Genomic DNA, 21,920 nt, shown 5'->3' with positions numbered 1-21,920 from the left:
GCCGCCCCATCTGCTTTGGGGGCAGTGAACACGCAGCGGGGGTCCGTCCAAGGCTTTAGTGTAACAAAGCCTCCGGGATTTACCGTCTCTGGAAGGCGCACGCCCTGCTCAGCCTGGGGTCGCGGCTACCCCTGGGCTCTGGGAGCAGGGGCTGCAGCGAGCCGGGGACCAGAGAGCCGGGCAGCTCCAGGCAGCGAGGAACCGGTGCGGCTGGGGACGGAGCTGCTGCTCCCTCCCTGCGCAGGCCGGTTAGCGACTCCATTTCCGAGCAGCCAGAGCCAGGCTGGGGTTGCTGGAGGGGGCTGGAGGGACCAGACCTGCCCCAGGGCCCTGGCCAGAGGCTTGCGCCAACCAGCCACCCTTTCACACGAGCCCGGCGGGGTGGGGTTAAAAGCAGCACGAGTATTACTGTGGGGGGGGGCAGTGCTGCAAAGCCTTGAGGTAAGAGGCTCTTTCAGACCACCCCTCCCCCCCAGGCCAAACTCCTGGCTCAAGTAGGCGCCAGCAGCAGAGCGGCCCCGGTGCCCGTCCCCCCCCCCCGGCACGGCCCGGGCCTCGGGAGGGAGCTCAGGGAAGGTCGCGCTCTATCCACACGATCTTCTTCTGCTCGTCGGCGACGGCCGCCCGCACGGCCCCGACCAGCCCCTCCAGGTCGCTCCAGGCGTCCGGGGCGACGGTGCCGTGCAGGCAGGGCGCCTTCTCCAGCTGGGCCTCCTCGCACCGGCTGCAGGCCAGAAGCTGCTCCTCCGTCACCCCCAGGCGCTGCAGGGCCTTCCTGAAACACAGCCAGGGCGGCGGGAGGGCGCTGAGCCGCGGGGCCAGGGTGAAAAACACCCTTTGACTCAGAGCCGGGGCCCGAGAAGGGGAAGGAGTCAGGACTCCGGGGGTCCGAGGCCTGGCTCCTGCGGGGAAGCCTGGCTCAGGAGCTGGGCAGGCCACACGACAGTGGTGGGTAGCTGGGAACGCCTGGGTTCCAGGCCCAGCTCCGGCACAGACTCAGTTTACCTTCCGTGCTCAGGGTGGACAATACCCGCCCTGGGGAAGTGCTGGCAGTGCCCCTGAGAACGGGGCTGTGGAGGCCAAGGGGTTATTGTTCTAGGCCCCTGGTGGGGCCACAGACGTTCCCCTCGGCGGGGCTGTGAGGGGCTCCCCCTGCCAGGCTGTGCACGCTGCTAGAACCCCTTTACTGAATGGCTGGGGCAGCCAGCCCTGGGCCTCCCTAGGGCTCATTCATCCCCTGCCTGGGGTCGGCGGGGGGGGGCAGGCCCGGAGCCGCAGCAGCCTCCAGGAGGCGTTTGCCCGTCAGCCCTGGTACCTACTTGAGCTTCTTGGCGTTCTTCTCGCTGAGGGCGACGAGGAGGAGGATGGGGTAGAGGCCCGCGGCGTGCAGGGCCCGCACACACTCCAGCCCCACGCCCAGCAGGCTGTGCACGTCCTGCGGGAGCCAAGCAGAGGGGCTGAGGCCAGGCGGGCAATGGGGAAGGGGGACACTGACCAGGGCGGGGGCTGCTGGGGCCCCACAGGGGCTGGCAGGAGTCTGGGGATTAAAGGACGCCCCGCGGATGGGCACAGGGCCGGGAGGTTGGGCGGGTCTTGCTGCTGGGCTGTGGGTGCGTCAGTCCCGGCCGCCCCGCCCCCCCCCACCCGCGGGCCCTGCAGCTCTCCCCAGGCAGCCTCGGGGGGTGCAGGTGACAAACGGCAACGGACCTGCTGCCCGTCTGGACCAGAAACCCGCCTGCCTCCCGCCCATCCCGGCTGCCAGCAGGGGCAGGTGCCGAGGCCTCAGAGCCGGAGCCCCCGGCCCCGTGTTACCTTCTCCAGCAGCTGCTGGAGCGCCTGGCGTGGGACACCGCAGAGGCTGGTCGAGTCGCCCTGTCCCTGGTGGGCCGCGCCCTCAGCCTCGCTCAGGAGTCCTGCCGGGGGGAAGGGGCCACATGAAATGGCCGAGTCTGCCCGACAGGCCCCCCTGAACCCGCACGGGGCAGGGAATCACCCAGCAAGGCAGCGCTGGCTCCTGCTGTCCCAGCGTGTGGTGAACCCGCGGGCCGGAGGCGCCAGCCAGCCAGGTGGGGGAGCCACCTGCTTCAGTGCCGGGAAGCGGGGGGCCGGAGCGCTGCCAGCCCTGGCCTGCGGGACCGTGGCAGCGCAGACGGGCGTCCGAGGGCCGGAGGACACGACCGGGACGCACCTGACGGGCATTTTTCAAAGCCCTTGAGGAGGCAGAGCTTGTCGTTCAGCACCTTCCCCAGCAGCGAGGGCACCACGAGGACGGGGCGCGGCTGGGCCAGCGTGTGGGGTCTCACCAGCGTGTAGGGCATCAGCGTGAAGCAGCTCCCTGCCTGCAGGCAGACGCGGGGGCAGGCTGCGGGCACACGGGACAGGCCAGGTGAGCCCAGCACACAGCCCTGGGACTGCCAGGCAGCGGCGGGGCAGGGGCCGCACTGGGGAGCCGGATTCGTGGCAGCGGGCCCGGCCTGGGATGAGCAAGGGGGACGCAGTGGGCAGCACCGCAGGGCCCCGGTCTCTGCCGAGAGCGAGAGCAGGCCAGCCGGGGCCCGTGCTGGGCAGGCAGTGGCGCCTGGCGTCCTGGGGAGCTAGCGAGGGATACACCTGGCCAGCCCCAGGCGGCAGGCACTGGGCTCTCCGACCGCTCTAGCTAGCAACGCACCGTCCCCCGCCAGAGGGTCGCAGACGTTACAGTCGATGGCCGACCACAGCGGGTTGATCTTGCTCTTGTCCGTGCTGACGATCCGCACCAGCTTGGGCTGGCCCACCGGTGGCTGCAGGGCAGGGAGAGGGGCCTGGAGTGAGACCCCAGGGTGCAGAGCAGCCCCCCTCCCACTGCCTGGCATGAACACCCCCCCAGCCCAGACCGGTCCCCTCCCCTCTCTGCGGGGCCCTGCTCAGTGGGGCCAGGCCGGGAGGGTCTCCCAGGGGTCCTGAGCCCTCTAGGCCACGAGCCCCAAGCTCGGTTACCTTTCGCGCAGCTGTGCTCTGCTGAGCCATGTCCTGGATAAGGCCGATGAGCAGCTGCTGAGCCCTGCAGAGCAGAGGGAGGCTGGTGAGCCGGGAGAGCCATGGCCAGGGGAGTCATGGCCCCGTGCACCAGGCTACACAGGGAGCCACGGAAAAGCACCCGGGGGCCCAGAATAAAGCTGGCTGGGTGCCGGGCAGGACATGGGCACGTCTGGGCTGGGCTGGATGGGGCACAGAATACCCAAGCAGCAAGAACAGGCCCTGTGGTGGCATTCAGCCAGGGGACGCAGCTGCAGGCAGTGGGGAGGTTTCTCCGGGCTGCAGTCCCTGGGACGGGGAGGGGCTGTGCCGGGCCTTGCCGGAGCTCGCAGAGGCCGTGCCAGGGAGACTCTGTGTTGTGCCTTGGCTTCAGGGGCCGGGCCGGGCTGGGGACCGTCCCTGCAGCTCTTACCCCCGGCCGCAGGCTGCCCCGGCCCCTCACCGGTAGTAGTTGGGGACGACGCCTGCCTCCATGTCCTTCATGCTGTAGGGATTCACCCGGCAGGCGCGCCACTGGCTCCGGCCCTGGAACACAGTGTCCGTCACGTGCAGGATCTCGCTGCACTGCACCCGCAGCTCCCCCGCCGCTTGCCCGGCCAGCGCCAGGTTGGCCCGGATGTAGAACGAGTCGCCCGAAGTCACCAGCTTGTTCTCCAGGTCGCTCACCAGCTTCTTGTAGCCTGGGGAGCCAGGAAAGGGGGGAGGGGAGCCAGTGTGGGATGCCCGTGGGGATGGCAACTGGGGCGGGCGGGGGAGGTGCCTCAGGGGGCCCCCTGGCCCAAGGCCGCAGCCCCTCCCCATGGCTCGTGGCTGGGAGGAGCCAGCGATGGAGGAGCGATGCAGGCTGGGACGTGAGGGCAGCTGCTGGCCTTGCTGGTGGGCCCCTGGGGAGGAGTCTGAGGGGTCGGGGGGGGGGTCTTACCCTCCATGTTCATTCGGACCGACAAGCAGCAGAAGCCGTTCACCCGCTTCAGGACCCAAAGCGCCTCCTCCAAGGTGGCGTCTTCCAGGATGGCCTTGAACGCCGGGTCTGAGACTTCATAGTCCACCTGCAGGGGGCGCCAGGCGCGGGGCGTCAGCCGGGCTTAGCACAGACGCTCCCCTGGGGACAGTGAACTAGCCCCAGGCCCTGGGGGGGGGGCGGGGGCCATGTGGGGTGGAGGTGGAGACCTGCGATTCGGGAGGGAACCGGCAGCCACTGGGCTCCTGGATGCCGGGTCTGACTGGCCTGAGTGCTGAGCCTCTGGCATCTCACGCCCCCCACAAATGCCCCAAGGGGAGCTTGGCAGCTGCCTCGCAGCACGACCCGGCTCCAGAGGGCAGGAGGTGGGGCAGGACAGGGGAGGGGGGGGCCGACGGGGAGACCCGGAGGGCGGGGCCCAGTCCTGGCCCGCTCGCCGTGAGAGACGTGGGGAAACCGGAGCGAGCCCAGAGGGGAGCAACAGACACGAGGGTTTCGAAAGCCTGACCCGCAAGGGGAGGGGCAAACCCGCACTGGGGGGTCCCGAGGAAAGGAGCCCGAGGGGGAACGGGCAGCCGCCGGCAGCGTGTGGGGCACAAGGGAGACTGGGAAGGACCAAGGTCAGCCCAGGCCAGGAGGAAGTTGCTAAGGCGGGACGCCGGTCCTGGGAGGTTGCTAAGGGCAGCGGGACAGTCCTGGGAGGTTGCTAAGGGCGGTGGTGGCGGGACGGTCCTGGGAAGTTGCTAAGGGCAGCGGGACAGTCCTGGGAGGTTGCTAAGGGCGGGGGGACGCAGGCCCTGGGAGGTTGCTAAGGGCGGCGGGGGGACGCCGGCCCTGGGAGGTTGCTAAGGGCGGCGGGGGGACGCCGGCCCTGGGAGGTTGCTAAGGGCGGCGGGGGGACGCCGGCCCTGGGAGGTTGCTAAGGGCGGCGGGGGGACGCCGGTCCTGGGAGGTTGCTAAGGGCGGGGGGGGGACGCCGGCCCTGGGAGGTTGCTAAGGGCGGCGGGGGGACGCTGGCCCTGGGAGGTTGCTAAGGGCGGGGGGACGCCGGCCCTGGGAGGTTGCTAAGGGCGGGGGGATGCCGGCCCTGGGAGGTTGCTAAGGGCGGGGGGACGCCGGCCCTGGGAGGTTGCTAAGGGCGGGGGGACGCCGGCCCTGGGAGGTTGCTAAGGGCGGGGGGACGCCGGCCCTGGGAGGTTGCTAAGGGCGGGGGGACGCCGGCCCTGGGAGGTTGCTAAGGGCGGGGGGATGCCGGCCCTGGGAGGTTGCTAAGGGCGGGGGGATGCCGGCCCTGGGAGGTTGCTAAGGGCGGGGGGACGGTCCTGGGAGGTTGCTAAGGGCGGGGGGACGCTGGCCCTGGGAGGTTGCTAAGGGCGGGGGGATGCTGGCCCTGGGAGGTTGCTAAGGGTGGGGGGACGGTCCTGGGAGGTTGCTAAGGGCGGGGGGACGCTGGCCCTGGGAGGTTGCTAAGGGCGGGGGGACGCCGGCCCTGGGAGGTTGCTAAGGGTGGGGGGACGACGGCCCTGGGAGGTTGCTAAGGGCGGGGGGACGACGGCCCTGGGAGGTTGCTAAGGGTGGGGGGACGACGGCCCTGGGAGGTTGCTAAGGGCGGGGGGATGCCGGCCCTGGGAGGTTGCTAAGGGCGGGGGGACGGTCCTGGGAGGTTGCTAAGGGCGGGGGGACGCTGGCCCTGGGAGGTTGCTAAGGGCGGGGGGATGCTGGCCCTGGGAGGTTGCTAAGGGTGGGGGGACGGTCCTGGGAGGTTGCTAAGGGCGGGGGGACGCTGGCCCTGGGAGGTTGCTAAGGGCGGGGGGACGCCGGCCCTGGGAGGTTGCTAAGGGTGGGGGGACGACGGCCCTGGGAGGTTGCTAAGGGCGGGGGGACGACGGCCCTGGGAGGTTGCTAAGGGTGGGGGGACGACGGCCCTGGGAGGTTGCTAAGGGCGGGGGGATGCCGGCCCTGGGAGGTTGCTAAGGGCGGGGGGACGGTCCTGGGAGGTTGCTAAGGGCGGGGGGACGGTCCTGGGAGGTTGCTAAGGGCGGGGGGACGCCGGCCCTGGGAGGTTGCTAAGGGCGGGGGGACGCTGGCCCTGGGAGGTTGCTAAGGGCGGGGGGACGCTGGCCCTGGGAGGTTGCTAAGGGCGGGGGACGCTGGCCCTGGGAGGTTGCTAAGGGCGGGGGGACGCCGGCCCTGGGAGGTTGCTAAGGGTGGGGGGACGACGGCCCTGGGAGGTTGCTAAGGGCGGGGGGACGACGGCCCTGGGAGGTTGCTAAGGGTGGGGGGACGACGGCCCTGGGAGGTTGCTAAGGGCGGGGGGATGCCGGCCCTGGGAGGTTGCTAAGGGCGGGGGGACGGTCCTGGGAGGTTGCTAAGGGCGGGGGGACGCTGGCCCTGGGAGGTTGCTAAGGGCGGGGGGATGCTGGCCCTGGGAGGTTGCTAAGGGCGGGGGGACGGTCCTGGGAGGTTGCTAAGGGCGGGGGGACGCTGGCCCTGGGAGGTTGCTAAGGGCGGGGGGACGCCGGCCCTGGGAGGTTGCTAAGGGTGGGGGGACGACGGCCCTGGGAGGTTGCTAAGGGCGGGGGGACGACGGCCCTGGGAGGTTGCTAAGGGTGGGGGGACGACGGCCCTGGGAGGTTGCTAAGGGCGGGGGGATGCCGGCCCTGGGAGGTTGCTAAGGGCGGGGGGACGGTCCTGGGAGGTTGCTAAGGGCGGGGGGACGGTCCTGGGAGGTTGCTAAGGGCGGGGGGACGCCGGCCCTGGGAGGTTGCTAAGGGCGGGGGGACGCTGGCCCTGGGAGGTTGCTAAGGGCGGGGGGACGCTGGCCCTGGGAGGTTGCTAAGGGTGGGGGGACGACGGCCCTGGGAGGTTGCTAAGCGCAGTGGCAGAGTCGACCCCAGAGGGATGCTGGAAGTGAACCTGGCCCTGCCTCAGGGCAGGGGGCCGACCCGCAAGGCCTCTCGCGGGCTCTTCCAGCCCTAGCCCGAGTCTATTCCCGTAGCCGCCCGAGCTGCAGTTCAGCCAGGACACCAGGGCTGCCCCCAGGCTCCGGCGCCACCACGTCCGTCAGGGCCTTGGCTTAGCGTCCCCTCTCGAGAGCAGCAGCTCGGTGCCCGGGTGCCGCCAGGCGCAGGCCTTTGTTCTGGGCACCATGGCCAGGCCAGGCGACCGCAGACTAGCGGGAGGGACTAGGGAGAGCCAGGCCGGGAGCAGAGGGCCAGCCCCTTACCACCATGATCTGATTGCCGGGGGTCAGACACATCTCGTCGGCCACGGAGCCGGGAGTGACCTGGTGAATGAAGATGCCCGTCTGGTTCCCCCCGATGACGCCGATCTGCTCCAGCAGGGCGTTGCCGTGGAAGGCGACGGTGGTGATGCGGCTGGGGATGCGCCGGGCAGGCCGCCGGCGAATGGGCGTGCTGGGCAGGGAAGGGACGAGGCAGTGGAAACAGCCCTAACCCCGCCTCCCTGGTCCTGCTGACCCCAAGGGCCCAGCTACCGCCTCCAGAGGCGACAGTGGGAGCTCAGCTCTCCCCCTCTGCGCTAACCACGGGGTAAGCGGGCGGCCCGGAACCAGCAGCAGCCAGAGGCAAAACCCAGGATGCACCGAGGTTTGTCAGGGCTCAGCCCCGGCCCCTCTTCTCAGCAGCATGTGGAACGGCGCCCAAAGCGGGACCACAGCCTACGCCGGGGCCAGGTCCCGTCATGCGCAGGAGGCCACAGGGCACCCTGGCTCCTTCCTTTACCCGGGCTGGGGGGCCGGCTATCGGCAGCCCGTGAACTTCCCCGCAGCCGCTGGGACCGCCCTCCCCGGGGAATCGACCCGCTCTCGCTGCCTGGGCGCCCCTGGCTGCTGTGCAGGTTCAGCGTGCCAGAGCCCTGCGGTCCGACCTCTCCACACCAGAGCCAGGGCAGCCAGGAGCCGAGGAGACGGAGAGCAGCCCGCCTGGATTTCCGCCCAAGCGCGCGGCCGGCAGCGAACGACAGCTCCTCCCAGGCCCCGTGGCGTTTTGGGAGCCAGACGCCGAGGGGATGGGCCCCCCACGTGGCGTTAGTCCCGGCCGCCCTGGAGCAGCGAGCCCTCCCAAAGGGGGCCCGGCTCCGCGGGTGGCGGGACGTACCTCTCTGCTGCAGACGGGTCCAAGTCGAGCGGCCGGGCGGAGCCGTCTGAGAGGAAGGACGGTTGGAGCCAGGGGAGGCAAAGGGACAAGCCAAGGAGATGAAAACCCCTTCAAACAGGCCCCTCCCCCCAAGGCACGCCACCCTCCCGCAGCTGGCAGCCCGCCCGGGGCAGGGCCCGTCACTAGCTCCGGACGCATACGGGGGTGAGCCCCGAGATCAGCTCTTGCTGGGCACAGATGTGGCCTCTGGAGCCCCCGGCATCCATGCGCTGGACTTGGTGGGGATGGCCCGGGCTGCGGGTCACAGTGGTCCTGCTAGCCCATCACTGGGGGGGGAGGGGGGGGGACCCTCACGCTCCCCATGGGAACGAGGCCCTGGGGCCGTGCCCCGGGTCGTGCCGGCACATGACACAGCCTCTCTGGGCCGCCCGCGGGGAAGGGGCAAACCCACCATCCTTCTCCACCAGCTCATACTCCAGGTCGGGCGACTCCACCTTCTCCCCTGCCAGGAGCGTGAAATCCACCTCCAGGAACTCCTGGGAGCTGCTGCAAGAGACAGGAGGGAGGGGACGGGGCAGCTCAGCTCGGGGACAGCGTGGCCCTCCCACAGCATCCAGCTGCCCCCATGCACAGCTGGCGAGACAGGGGAGCCACCTGGCCCAAGCCGGCTGCGGTTCAAACACACCTGGCTAGTGAGTAAAGGGAGAGCCCCCTCCCCCCAGCCCTGGTGCAAGGGGGCAATGCTGCCGCCAAAGTAGCCCTCTTCCCTAAGAGCGGCCGGACTGGGTCAGACCCAAGCTCCATCTGGCCCAGGGTCCTGCCAGGTGCCCCGGAGGGAGTGAACAGAACAGGGAACCATCAAGTGATCCCTCCCCTGTCGCCCATCCCCAGCTTCTGACAGGCTAGGGAGACCCTCCCTGCCCATCCTGGCTAACAACCATTGATGGACCTGTCCTCCATGAACGTATCTGGCTCTTTCTTGAACCCTGTTCAAGTCTTAGTCTTCACCACATCCTCTGGCGAGGAGTTCCACAGGTTGCCTGTGCACGGCGTGAAGAAAAACTTCCCTTTGTTTGTTTTACACCTATTCATTTCATTGGGTGACCCCTAGTTCTTCTATTGTGGGAATAATTAAACACTTTTCCTTATTCACGTTCTCCCTACCTGTCGCGATTTTATCGACCTCGATCCTATCCCCCCTCAGTCTCCTCTTTTCTAAGCTGAAAAGTCCCAGCCTCTTTCACCTCTCTTCACTAGGACCCGTTCCAAACCCCTCAGCATTTTTGTTGCCCTTTTCTGAACCTTCTCCAGTGCCAAGAGATCGTTTTGGAGAGGAGGCGCCCACATCTGCAGGCAGGATCCAAGCTGTGGGCATGCCCTGGCTTTCCCCAGAGGCGCCGTTAGGACCAGTACAGGCCAGGCCTGCAGACCACCCCGGGCGAAGGTGCCGGCCTGCAGAGGCTGCCAGAGCCAGGGGAGCCCGGGCGCCGCCGTACCTCCTGGAGATGGAGCTCTCCAGGCACTCCAGCATGGCTCTCTTCTGCAGCGATTGCTTGCAGGGCGGGACCGGGCTGCAGGACCGGAAGCTGTCTGGCCGCTCGGGACTCCAGGTCTCGCCGAGATCGGAGCTCAGCTGCAGGGGAAGGAGCCGGGCGTGAATGGCCATTGCCAACCTCTCTGCCCCTCCCGCGCCCCACGTGCCAGGCCCCTGCCCACGGAGCTGTGGCCAGCACAGGGCAGGGGGCCATGCGGGCCAGGACACCTCGCCCAGCTGCGGGGGGGGCCAAGGAGGCGCCTGCGCAGGGCTGCGCGGGGAGAGGGGGCGGCCGGGCAGGGCCAGGAGGGGTCCCCACCTCGGACACGCTGAGGCTGGCCTGGCTGTCGTCCCCAGGGCAGATGGCGTGCATGCGCACCAGCTGCTGCTTCCTTTTGGGCCACTGCGCCCTGAGATCCAGGCCCGCGAGCCCGTCTGCCGCCTCCACCTGCTGACAAGCACAGAGCGGGGTCAGGGCCGCCGGCGGAAGAGGGGACGGGGCAGGGGCTACAGGCAGGCGGATGCGATCCCAGCGCCTGCCCTTCGCTCGCAGATCGCCCCGAGCGGTGGCCCAAAGCCGCCATCTGGCCGGAGGGCTGGGCACGACCCCGGCCGGATCGCACAGGGCCCCGGCCTCTCACCCTGCCGCCCAGCTCTGCCTGCTGCTGTCCGGCCTGCTTCCGCAGCTCGCAGAGCTGGTCCGTCAGCTCGAACACCTTCCTGCGGAGGGAATCCTTCTCCAGCAGGTTCTGGGCGATCTCCAGCTGGGCCACGTCCCTCGCGCTGTAGGCCTGGGGGGACAAACACCGTCAGGGGCGAGGAGGCAGGGAAGGGCTGACCCTGACGCGGCGCCCAGGCATGTCAAACTCCCAGCGTCCTCAGGGCCGCACAAATGAAAACCGATAGCTCTCAGGGCCCCCAAAGCAAACGTACTTCTACCGCCAAGGCATCATTGGGTACGATTAGAGAGTACGGGGTAGGTCTATCTGGTCTTGTTTTAACAGAATACCATCATTCCAGGTGTAAAACTGTAATTTGCTCATAAAAACACGTATATTTAAATAAAAAATTAAAGGTACTTTGTAATTGTTTTATGATACGTAACAAGCATAGACCAGGGTTAATGAAAGACCAGGTGTCTGTGAAAATTTCAGATACTTTGGAAGTTTGAGATTTTGCATAAACATAATTAGTTGTGCAATTGCAGAAAATTGATGTATATTTAGTGATGTAAAATTAATATACATTTAGTGATTTTAATTGAGAATAAATAAATAAATAAATAAATAAACAAACAAACAAAATACCCCCCTCCACTCCCCCAGAACCCCCCCCCCCAGCTTAACCCAGTGTCTCCCCCCTCTTCCAGAGCCAGGCACTCCCAGCCCACCCCCAACCTAATGACCGGGTCCTGGAGCTGCCACCGCTGCGCCACACCCTTCTTCCTTGGGCGCTGGGGTGGCGTGAGCAGAGACGCCCGCTGTGACCACGTGCTGGAGCGCCCAGCGCAGAGCAGCCCGGCCGGCCGTGAGCAGTCGCTGCGGTGCCGTGTGCAGAGTGGCTGGCCGGCCGGCTGTGATCCGCACTCGGCCACATGCTCTGAGTAGCCAGCGGGCCGCACTTTATTCTTTAATAAAAATGTAGCGGCAGGCCGCAAAAAATTTTGCTCAGGCCGCATGCGGCGCTCCAGACGCCTGTTTGACATGCCTGCCGTAGCCGGACCGGCTCAGCGCTCTACGACCTCGCAGAGAAACGGGGACAGGGTCAGGGGCCCTGGCTACACACTGGCCAGCCCCGCAGCCCTAGGGGGCAGCCTCCTGGCCCCGGAGCTCCCAACGCAGTCACAAGTCCAGCCAGCGGAACAGTCTCCATTCCCGGCAGACTGATGCACGCCCCCAGCCAGCAGAGACCCACGGGTCCGTGTGGCTTGACCCGCTGCATGGCCAGAGAGTGTCCCCAGACGTCGGTGCCCCGTGGCCACCTTGTTCTGGACCAGGGACCCGCGGCACCAAAGAGGTGCCAGACAGAGAGACACTCCACCCCCACCCAGCCAGCTGGGCAGGGACCATCCCCCGGTACCTGATCTCGCTCCTTCTGCAGCTCGGCCACTTGCTCCTGGAAGGCGCCGATCTTCTCCTTGTAGATCTCGCAGTCCACCTTCATCCTGTGGCACGCGATCAGGGTGTGCTCCCTCTCCTCCCAGCACTGCCGGGCGGCAAGCACGCACAGGCGGGCAGCCGGGTCAGGCGGCAGCCAGCCAAGGGGACCGGCAAAAGCCTCCCGGGGTGAGCTCCCCCGGTGCGGGAGGCGGGTCCCGGAGCAGCTCCCCCGAGGTTGCCTGCAGCCCCCAAATCATCCCCGCGGCACAGGCCTCGTGGTGGCCCCGCTGGGCAGGCCGTTCCCCCAGTGGCCCTCGCAGGCCAGACAGCACCCAGGGCTGGGCCCAAGGGGTGAGAAGATGCTCCAGGCGCCTCGGGTTTCTCTGGCCCCGCCCAGCACGTTACCCATCAGGACCCCGGCCGCTCTGACCTGCTTGCGCTGGGTCTCGGCCAGCGCCGCCCGCTCCCGCAGCGAGTGGATTCGGTCCAGGAGCTCCTGCTTGCCCTCCAGGGCCTCGTCCAGGTTCTGCTCCAGGATGTCCTTCTGCACCTGGCCACGCAACACCGGCCGTTAGCCGGGCCCACGAGGAGCAGGAGCGGGGCTGCTCTGGGCCCCCGGCCGGATCTGCCCCCAGCCAGCCCCGGCCCCACCAGGCAGCCCCGCCCGCCCGCCCGCCGGAGGGACCTGGGAAGGGGGCAGCTCTACCAGACTGAACGTCTCCAGCTCCACCAGCGACCGGAGCGTCTCGTTCTCCTCCCTCAGCCGCAGCAGCTCGTCCGCCGGGGGCTGCAGGTCGCTGGGCATGCGCAGGGCCCTCTCCCTCCCGCAGTGGGACTCCGCCCGGGCTCGCTGCAGCTCCTGCTTCATCACATAGAGCTGCCAGGGGACACGGAGAACACAGGGCCCCGGCGTGACACTGGGCCGTGCCGTGGCAGCGACGGCGCCCGCCCCGGGCTCTAGAGCCAGCTTCGGGAGCGACCTCCTGCGCGCACAAGGCGGCACTTTGGGGGACACCCTTGCGGAGCACGGTCTAGATCCCCGACGTCAGCGTCTGCACCGAGCCGAGCAGGCGGGTCCGTTCTGCTCTAGAACCGACCCCCAGCCACGAGGGCGGAGCACGGGGCAGGTGTTCTAGAGCGTGACGCGCCACGTGCTCTAGAACCCAGGGTCTTAGCTCCATACCAGACGAGATCGCTAGCGCCAGAGCGCAGCCCGACGCCCGTCAGGCTCCACTGCCGTCTCCTCTCTCGGACGCAGGCCGGGCTACGGAAGGGTGAGGCAGGGAGGGAAAGCAACTCGGAGCCACCTATTGCAGCCTAGCTCCTTCTGTGACCGAGGGGCCCTCCGATTCGATAGGGGCATCCCGCTGCTCCAGGCGGGTTGCAGGGCCTGGCACCAGGCTGGGGGGCTACGGGGGCCTTGCAGGGCTAGGTCCCCGAGGCCGCCCCTGCGCTCACCTCCTCCTGCAGGCCCTGGCTGCGCGTGATGGCCAGATCCTTCTCCTGCAGGGCGTTGGTGTAGCGCAGGGACAGGTTGTACATCTCGTCCTTCAGCTTCAGCACCTCGTGGAAGTGGGCGCTGAGCTCCCGCCGCATGCGGCCGTGCTCGGCCTCCCCGCGCCGCAGACACGCGTTCTGCGCCTGCAGCTGGGCCACCCGCTCCTGCAGCTGGCGGCAGTGGTGCAGCAGCGACGCCTTCTGGTGCTTCTCCTGCGTCAGCTCCTCCTGCAGGCTGTTGACGGCCTTCGCCAGGCACTCCGTCAGCTTGGAGGTCTCGATCAGGCCTGCGGCGAGGGGAGGTGGGCTCAGGCCAGCGGGGATCTGCACAGACCGTCCTGGCCCACGCCCCTTCCTCCTGCTCTGGAGCTCCTGCCTGTCCAGGCTCTGAGCTCCGGCCCCCGGCTCACCAGGCCTGCTAGTCACAGGCTCCCACTTCCTCAAGGCAGGGCTCTGCCGGCCTCCTCCCCACGCTCCCCGGGCCAGGGAGACAGGAGGGACGTCCCCTCCAGCGGAGGGGCAAGGTGATTGACGGTCCTGAACATTGGAACGTAAGAGCGGCCAGGCTGGCTCAGACCAATGGCCCATCCAGCCCAGGGTCCTGTCTGCCCACAGTGGCCAGTGCCAGGTGCCCCAGAGGGAGGGAATCCCCAACTGATCCCTCTCCTGTCACCCATTCCCAGCCTCTGACAAGCAGAGACTAGGGACATCATCCCTGCCCAGCCTGGCTAGTAGCCGTTGATGGACCCAACTTCCATGAATTTATCTAGCTCTTATTGGAACCCTGTTAAAGTCCTGGTCTCCACAGCGTCCTCTGGCGAGGAGTTCCACAGGTTGACTGTGTTGTGTGAAAAAAAACTTCCTTTGGGTTGTTTTAAACCTGCTGCCTGTTAACTTCAGGGTGTGAAATGAAACGTAGAATGCTGGTATAAGGGAGTTTTGCCATGGTACAGCCTATAGGCCTCAGTCAAGGCTTGCTGGCTGTCATGCAGGGCGCTGGGCGTGCGTGTAATGAAATGACAGTGCCTGTCCCAGACAAGCCCACTGCTCCCCTCGGCTCTGCCCTGATCTGCGGACCGGGGCCGGGCCGTTCTGCCAGTAGCAGGAGTATTTTATGGCCCAGGTTACAGTTCCTCTCCCATCTTCCCCCTCCCTGGGGCATATTGCAGCCGATGTCCAAGCAAGACCACGGTTACGACAGCAACGCACTGTGGAAAGGGGCCAGCTCCCGTCCACACACCAGGCAGTAGAATAAAGGCTACTAGCAAGGTAGGAAACATGCTCATGCCGTCTTCCAGGGAGGGCCTGTGGCTGGGGTCTCCCCGTGCAGCAGGCCTGGCTCAGAGACGGCTCTGGCAATGGGGGGAGACGTACCAGTAACGCTTCCTCTAATCTATTCCATGTGCGGAATAATTTTATGTGCACTGAGGTGTGTGCCAATGGGCACCACCAGGAGGAAAACCCCCCCAGTCGGGCAGTGCTGGATTCTCTCCTGCATGGCCACGCACGCGCCCGGCTCCCAGGGCCCAGCTCACCGCTGAAGCTGCTGAGGTCAATGGAAGGCTCCAGGCCAGTTATCAGGGTGTAGATGTCGGGGGTGTGGAGTTTCAGGCTTTCCAGGAAGGCCAGGGCCCCGTTCTTCCCCCGGGTCTTCAGAAGATCCAACATGTGACCTAGGGATGGGTTAGGAAAGCTGGGTCACTGAGCACAGGCCGGGCAGGAGCCAGAGCGCCCCGGGGCCAGACGCTGATAGCGGGGCTGTGGGCACTCGCGTCCAGGCCACGGCCTGGCTGCCGCAGGCCCCATTCGCGCAGGCAGCAAGCCCAGAGCTGCACTAAGCGCACTGCCCGGCGGCCGACACCGGGCCCAGGACCCTCCCATCCGCCGCAGGTAAAGCCGCTCTGGAGGGGGCCCCGTCAGCCCGGTCCCTGGACGTGGCCCTCAGGCTGTGCCCGGCCCCTGCCCCACACTCACCCACTCGCATGGCGCTGTTGGTGAACTGGGGGCCGTGCAGAACCTCCTCCTCGTCCAGCTGGTCCAGCACCTTGGCCTGGCGCAGGTAGGGGGTGAGCCGGTTGGGGCAAGTGCTGCGCACGATCCTGTAGCGGTGGCTCTCCAGGATGTCCCACAGCTGCTCCTCGTCCAGGTCCCGGAGCTCCGTGTCCGCCTGGCCGGGGGCCGCCATGGCCGGGGCAGAGGAGAGAGGCCAGGCCCCGCCCGGGAGGACGCCGGAGGGGCTGCCTATCGGCGCACCGGGAAGGCGAGATTCTCCCTGAACAACTCGGGAACTGGAGGGCGAGGAGTCCGGCGGCCTGGGAGCCTCGTGGCTTCACTTGGGCGCCAGCCCGCGGGGTGCGTCTGCCGAGGAGGGCTGGAGCCACGAAAGCGGCTGCTCGGGGAGATCCGCGAATCTCCCAGGTGCCACCGGACTCCTCAGTTTGGAGAAACAGACTCAGGCGCCCCCACGGCGCAGGAGGGCTCGGGGGGTGCAGAGCTCCGGGCCGTGAAGGGAGGTCCTAGCGCGAGCGACGGGGGCGGGGGCGGGAGGCGACGGGTTCAAAGACGAACTGGAGCCAGGGGACGGTTCTCAGGGGCGATCTCTGCCCGACGGGCCGGCAGCAAACGCTTTTCAACGAGACAAGAAGAATCTTTCTTAAAATGAGCCAGCGCTGCCCTTCCCCACCCCCCCCCCACATTCCAGCACCCCCCTTACACGCAAAGCCCTGCAGCCCTGGCGCGATGAATGGCCGTTGGGGGGCAAGGAGGGGAAGCAATAAGGAGCAAAGGCCTTGGGAAAAGGAGGCGTAAATCTGATCTGGATTCAAACGGGAAGAGCCTCACCCGGGCTGCGGCGTCATGTTGACTGAAGGGTCTAAAAAGCATCCCGAAGCGGGGGGGGGGTCCTTTGTGCTGGAGCAGGCGAGGGGGGGGCGGTTTTCCCTCGGCCTGGCCTGTTCAGCAGCGCAGCTACTGAATCGGGTGTAGGGACTGCTCGTGTCTAGGCTCGTCGGGACAGTTAGAGCAACTGTATCCAATACCCGAGGGGCCCTGGGATTTACTAAAGGGATTTGTGGTTAAATTGGCGTCTGGTGGCCTCCTGGGTTAATATTAGTCACGTCTAATATTACTAATAAATCCGGCCGGCTGGAAGTGACGCGCTGCTGCTCTGTTGTGTGTGGCCGCTACCGTGTTCCACCCCAGAGGTGGCTGCCTCCCTGCCCCAGTGATTCTGACACCCAGTCTGCACAGCACGGGGTGTTCGAGTGAGCGGCCTGCACAGCCCAAGAGAAGCAGCCTGCAAGGGGGGGGGCACGAGCCCGCTCCCCACCCAAGCCACCTCCCTTCTTAGTCCCATCCGGACAGGAGGCAGCAGAGAACCACAAACGACCCAGCAATTCTCCTCTGCCCGGAGTTCTGGCTCCTAGCTCACGAATTTTCAACATTCCTGCCCGGTGCTTTCGGCAGGGAACGGAGGGCGAGAGGAAACGGCTATTTCGAGAAAAACGCAGCAACTCCCATTGCTTCACGGGAAGGGGCTCTAAGCAGCCTCCCCCCGGCACCGTACCCCTGGTCTCACCCCCCAGCACCCTGAGCCCGGCCCTGGGGCCCCCACCCACTGGGCTCTCGCCTCAGCTCCTGCAGCAACCAGCCCGCCGTGAGAATCTGGACAGGCCTGGCTCTCGTGTGCCCCGTGGGGACCTCGTGTCGCTGCACAGGAGATGGAATGAACACGCCGGCGTCTTCCCCTCCCGCAGCCAGCGGTGCCGGGCGGGACGGGGAGACCGGGACACGGCTCCGATGCCCCCGAGAGCATGTGGCTGGAGAGGCGCCTCCATACAGATCCCTGTCCCCTGCCTCCCCCTTGCAGGAGCTCTCAGTGCAACTGTCTGCAGCAAACCCAGGGCAGCCCAGCCCTGCCCTTCCCGTTAGCCCTCCAGCCGAGGGCCCCTTGCACGCCTCCAGTGCAGGCCCCAGCACAGCCGTAAGGACGAGGCAGCCCTGCTTTTACGCAGGCCTTTGGCCTCGGCAGACACCTGTAGGCAGCAGCTCCATTCCAAACTCGGCCTCCTGCTGGTTCCTCATTCCAGGAGTAATTGGGCTGGGCATTTCTGGCAGCAGCTGGGTAGGAGGCGGCTGCCAGAGCCCGGCAGCTGGGAGGGGAGAGCTACGCGCCCTGGCGCAATTGTTTTACTCAGCAACCGGCAGGCTGGGGTGTCCGGCAGAACGGAGAACAGCGGCTGACCTGGCGCCGAGCGTGCGCAGCCGTGTGTGCACGGACATGCATGTACCGGCGTGCGCAGCCGTGTGTGCACGGACATGCATGTACCAGCGTGCGCAGCCGTGTGTGCACGGACATGCATGTACCGGCGTGCGCAGCCGTGTGTGCACGGACATGCATGTACCAGCGTGCGCAGCCGTGTGTGCACGGACATGCATGTACCGGCGTGCGCAGCCGTGTGTGCACGGACATGCGTAGCCGCTCTGGGCACAGGGGCGCCCCGACAGGCTTGCCAGGCCTCAATCCGCCCGCTCCCCTCCCAAGCCAGCCCCGTGTGAACACAAGCAGTGGCTGAGCCGGGCTTCCCAGGGACTCGCTGCACCGAAGGGGAGACAGCGCCCGAGCCCCCTTCCGCATCTCGGCCAGGCAGCCCGGAAAGAAGCCGGCTCAGCTGCAGACGTGAAGGTCACAAGGGGGCGTGGTGCTGCTCTCGGGGGACCCCGGCACATGGTGGGCCATGGAACCGCCTGCCGGCCGTTGGCAACAGCCCCCCAGCCCCCTGCCCCATCACTGGCCTCCTCCCAACAGGGCCTGGACCAGGCGCACTCGCCGGTTTCTGCTGTTAGCCAGTGGGAGCCAGGCTGTGCCGCAGGGCGGGGGCAGTGTGCCTGGCCCCGGGAGGCCAAGCTGGGCAGGGGCCCAGGTCGGGAAGGACCGCAGGAACCGCGGGCAGGCCCTTTGCCGTGTGGGCTCTGGAGGGCGGAGTGGGCCGAAGCCGGGGGGGGGGGGGGGGGAGAGGGCGGAGAGGCAAGGGGAGGGTCGGGGCTCGGGCTGGCGCTACGGGGATGACGCGGGTGCCAAAGGATTCTCTCTCGCGAGCCCGGGGCTCACGGCGCAGGGAGACTGGAGCCCGAGGGGCTGGGGAAGGTCAGTCCCGGAGCCCTGGCCCCCATGAGAGCTGCTGAGGCTCTGGGCCCGGCAGCCAGGACAGCTGGGCTGTGCTCAGCCCACCCCACCCGCCGCAAATCCCCCTCTGGGGCCTTCCTCGTGCCCCTGAGCGCGACACCCACGTGCCAGGGCAGTGGGGGCTGACGAGGGAGAGCCTGGCTCCCATACTGGGACGGGAGCATCCCCCCCGGGAGCATCCCTAGGCGCCCGCCCTGCGACCCGGCCCCGAGCCTCCTTCCCTGCCGCCCCCCTCGTGCCGAGAGCAGGAGCCCGCGCCAGCAGCCCTACCTGTCCGTGTGCGGGCTCCGGGGCCGCGGGCGGGAGTGAGACTGGAGCCCGGGCTGCAAAGCCGGTTTGGCAGGGCTGGGTCCTCCCGGGAGCTGAGACGTCTGCCCATTTGGCAGCCAGCGAGCACCGAGCCGGCTTCCGTCTCGGCGAGCCCCTGAGGCTGGAGCAGGCCCTGGGAGCAGGGCCCCGTGGCCCTGGGCAGCACGGCAGAGAGCGGGGGGTAGCCGCAGGCTCCTGCCAGACGCTGTTCGTTAGTAGCTCAGCACGGGGCTGACGAGCCAGGACCCGGCTGCTTAGCTCAGCCACCAGCAGCCCCTCTCCCGAGGACCAGCTGCGCCCAAAGCGAGCATGATCCAGGGCCCACCTGGGGCTGGCAGGTGGCGGATGCCCGCGGGCCCCGGGCTGCACCCGGCGAGATGGCTCGTGAGCTCCCCGGGGCTTGCAGCAGGCAGGTGTCGTGGGAGCAGCAGCCAGGCCGGAGCCGGCTTGGACTTTAAAACAGGAAGCTCCGCCAGCTGCCCCGCTCGTCCCACGTGGCCCCTCAGCTCACCCAGCCCCCCCCGGGCACGGGGGCAGCAGCCCGGGAGGGGACGCCTGCGCTACGTGCTCTGGGGTGTCAGCTGAGGTCCCCCTTCTCGTCCCACCACGGCACCTGTCACACGTAGTTCAGGCCCATTGCTTGGCTCCCCCCCCCAGCTCTTCGCTTGTGCCAGGGTTGCTCCCCCCCCGGCAGTACTGGGGCCCAGCGGGACCAGGGGAGGGGGCTGTTACCACGGTGGGGGCAGGTTTAACCTGCTTGCACAAAACGGTGACGTGCAGCCAGAGCTCCCTTGGCCGAGGATTCCCAGAGCTACCGCAGGGCCCGGGCCCTAGGCCTGCGAGCATCCCCCAAGCCGCCTGCCAGCCTCCTCCTGGCCCTGCAGCAGCTGGAGGGAAACAGCCTGACTCAGCACCTGCGGTCCCACTCCTGGCACGAGGCAGGAAGTGCATCCGGCCGTCCACCCACAAGCCGCTCGGCTCGGGGCTGTGCAGAAAACACGGGCTGCCGCCTGCTGTCGGACACGGCCCAGCGGGCAAACTGGATTTCCAAGGCCCTGCTTCCCAGCGGGAATAGATCCCCCTCCCCCCACTCCCAGGCCGGAGAACATGGGTGAAGCCGAAGCGAGGGGGGAGGACAGCCCATTCCAGCCAGACTTGCCGCACACTAGGAAAGCCGGGTAGGTGGGGAACCCCGCTCGGCGGCTGGAACGCCTGGCTTGCTCCACCCCTGGGCAGGTCGAGTTACTTACTGGAAACCCAGGGTTGCGACACACAAGACAACAGGCGGGGCCGTGCCAGGGCAGCCCCAGCGCCAGCTGCCCCACACGACAGCAGGCACCTCGCGTTGCTGATTGACACCTGCCGGAAGGGAGCCCGGTGAACTGGTTTCTGAGAGGGACCTTCCCCCGGCCTGTCAGCACCTGGGACCGGGTGAGCACGGGCTCCCGGGCAGGGTGCAGGGCACCAGTTTTGGGGGAACAAGGTCTCTTTGCTGCCGCTTGCACTCCAGCCTCTCTGCCGCTCCCCAGCTCAGAGCAGCCGTTCCTACTGCTCGGGGGGCGGCGCCTGGGACTTCGCCTGCTGACGGAGCCGCCGAGGACGGGGAAGGTCGCGGAGGCTCTAGGAATTCCTCCACTAACTGCCGGGAGCAAGGAGAGCCTGTCCCAATGGAACTCCCCCGCAGGGAGCTAAGCACCGCTTCCCAGAAGCCCCAGGGAAAAGTTTCAGTTCCTCGGACATGTGTTCGCACTTCTGCCCAAGGGCCGGTGCAGGCAGCCGGCTGGCCAGGCAGGGCGGACTCAGGGGCAAAGGGCAACCGCTCGTCTGGGCCACAGGCCAAGAGGCTGGCGTGAGCCCAGGGACCTCGTGCAGACCACCCGGCTGGCGGCACCACACAAATTCATCCGCTCGGCCCTGAGCCATCTCCCACCCAGGAGGAACCCCACGTCCCAGCAACGCCCATCCCCTGTGAGCCAGGGCGTGTCCTCCAGGCAGCTCCACCCGGCTGTGCCGGACGGGAACCCTCCTCCCCGTCTCTGCACTCCGCAGACCGATCCCCGGTCTGGCCCATTGTTCTGGCTCGTCTTGGCTCGACGTCTTGCCGCAGTTGCTCAGTTGTGACGTCCGTACTTGCCTTGAGGACTCCGGCTCTTTTCCGGTTGGTGTTAAGAGGAGCAATCCCATTCCCGGCGCACCCCCATTTCCAGGCACAACCCCCCCCTTGTGCTGCTTTAAGCTAGGAGAAGAGGAGGCTGCCTCCCGAATTCAGTGGCCCAGGCTCTTACCGTTTAGGAGTACTTGATCAAACCGACACGCTCTCCCCTAGACAGTAGCTAGGCCCCTTGGGGTAGGCACGGAGTCGTCCCTTGGTTTACACATGCGCCGAGTCCAGGGGATGGTTTGACAGCACAAGGGGAGCGTAAGGGAACCTTTAACCCACCGTTAGGCGCGTCGAGCCTGATCCACACTGGGTTTTGAACTATCAGGTGCAGGGGGCTGTTGGGGCAGAGCAGGGTGGATGCGGGTCAGGAATGCAGCCAGCTGGGGGATCAACGCAAGTGACGAATTCGTCACGCGCCGTCAGAGCCATAGAGCCTCTGGCTGCTGAGCCTAGCACCCCCCTGCACAACACGGTCACCGGACCATGGGGTGAGACCCCCGGCCAGGCAGGAAAGGGAGCTGGGAACAAGCACAGGCCACAGCCTGCAGTTGTTTCTCTCGCCCCTGGCGCCGTCTGTCCAAACCCTGCCACTTGCTTCTCTTGGCATCTCAGCTCCTGGCTGTAAGGGCAGGCGCATGCGGTTGGATTCCCGCCCAGGGCCCGGCGCGAGGGGGAGTGCGGAGAGAGGCGCAGACAGAACGCTGAGCCACGCGGCTCCCGTGGAGGCCACGGAGCTGGGCACACTGGGGGGGTCCAGGAGACGGGCCAGGCCACGGGAGTGTAACAGTGGCGTGCACATTGCTCACGTGCGGAGGGAAAGGGCAGGGGCGTGGAGCCGTGGACCCGCCCCGCCCACAGCCCGAGGCAGGGAGAGTTTTCTCTGTGGGCACTGGGAGGGCTCCCTGCGGCACGGCGGGTGGAGTCCTACATGGGCCAGCGGGGAGAGGCCAGGCCTGGGGAGAAGCCAGGGGTCTCGCCCCCAGGGAGCGCAGGGCCCAAGCCAGCTCCTGGCACCAATGCAGCATCCACTTCACATGAGCC

General features: G+C 67.4%; 2 protein-coding genes across 4 annotated transcripts; both read right to left on the bottom strand.

Moving 5' to 3' along the window:
• Positions 1-41: 41 nt before the first annotated feature.
• Positions 42-2,747, bottom strand: LOC102463621 (caspase recruitment domain-containing protein 14). 2 transcript variants are annotated; one of them, XM_089771841.1, is made up of 5 exons: positions 2,611-2,747; positions 2,189-2,362; positions 1,813-1,913; positions 1,320-1,435; positions 42-775 (listed from the first exon to the last, which is right to left on the bottom strand). In XM_089771841.1, the coding sequence occupies exons 2-5, from the start codon at positions 2,316-2,318 to the stop codon at positions 568-570; spliced, it is 555 nt and encodes a 184-aa protein (XP_089627967.1). In that variant the 5' UTR covers positions 2,319-2,362; positions 2,611-2,747; the 3' UTR covers positions 42-567. The 2 variants fall into 2 exon arrangements, with proteins under 2 accessions (XP_089627967.1, XP_089627968.1); XM_089771842.1 differs by lacking the exon at positions 2,611-2,747 and having other exon boundaries at positions 2,189-2,498.
• On the bottom strand, positions 2,575-21,775 carry LOC149521935 (caspase recruitment domain-containing protein 14-like). Of its 2 annotated transcripts, XM_075904118.2 has the most exons (17): positions 18,680-21,775; positions 15,199-15,849; positions 14,760-14,897; positions 13,186-13,511; positions 12,434-12,604; positions 12,158-12,277; positions 11,708-11,833; positions 10,270-10,419; positions 9,948-10,079; positions 9,591-9,727; positions 8,546-8,640; positions 8,095-8,140; positions 7,203-7,392; positions 3,938-4,064; positions 3,458-3,695; positions 2,977-3,040; positions 2,575-2,780 (listed from the first exon to the last, which is right to left on the bottom strand). In XM_075904118.2, the coding sequence occupies exons 2-17, from the start codon at positions 15,407-15,409 to the stop codon at positions 2,595-2,597; spliced, it is 2,457 nt and encodes an 818-aa protein (XP_075760233.2). In that variant the 5' UTR covers positions 15,410-15,849; positions 18,680-21,775; the 3' UTR covers positions 2,575-2,594. The 2 variants fall into 2 exon arrangements, with proteins under 2 accessions (XP_075760233.2, XP_089627964.1); XM_089771838.1 differs by lacking the exons at positions 2,575-2,780; positions 2,977-3,040 and having other exon boundaries at positions 3,454-3,695.
• Positions 21,776-21,920: the final 145 nt, after the last annotated feature.

This window comes from Pelodiscus sinensis, chromosome 20, assembly GCF_052426305.1.
Source record: "Pelodiscus sinensis isolate ZL-2025 chromosome 20, ASM5242630v1, whole genome shotgun sequence".
NCBI classification, from domain to species: domain Eukaryota; kingdom Metazoa; phylum Chordata; order Testudines; family Trionychidae; genus Pelodiscus; species Pelodiscus sinensis.
Note: the sequence above shows the minus strand (reverse complement) of the source record. Positions and strands in the feature narration are given on the sequence as shown.

Bases quoted from the DNA above. Each gene is read 5' to 3' on its own strand.
- LOC102463621 (XM_089771841.1), bottom strand. From the start codon at position 2,318: ATGCCCTACACGCTGGTGAGACCCCACACGCTGGCCCAGCCGCGCCCC. The intron at 1,914-2,188 runs GTGCGTCCCGGT...TCCCCCCGGCAG, and splicing joins CTTTGAAAAATGCCCGTCAG to GACTCCTGAGCGAGGCTGAG. The intron at 1,436-1,812 runs GTAACACGGGGC...TGGCTCCCGCAG, and splicing joins TCCAGCAGCTGCTGGAGAAG to GACGTGCACAGCCTGCTGGG.
- LOC149521935 (XM_075904118.2), bottom strand. From the start codon at position 15,409: ATGGCGGCCCCCGGCCAGGCGGACACGGAGCTCCGGGACCTGGACGAG. The intron at 13,512-14,759 runs GTGAGCTGGGCC...CCCTCGCCGCAG, and splicing joins TGACCTCAGCAGCTTCAGCG to GCCTGATCGAGACCTCCAAG. The intron at 8,141-8,545 runs GTGGGTTTGCCC...CCTTCCTCTCAG, and splicing joins TGAGCTGGTGGAGAAGGATG to ACGGCTCCGCCCGGCCGCTC.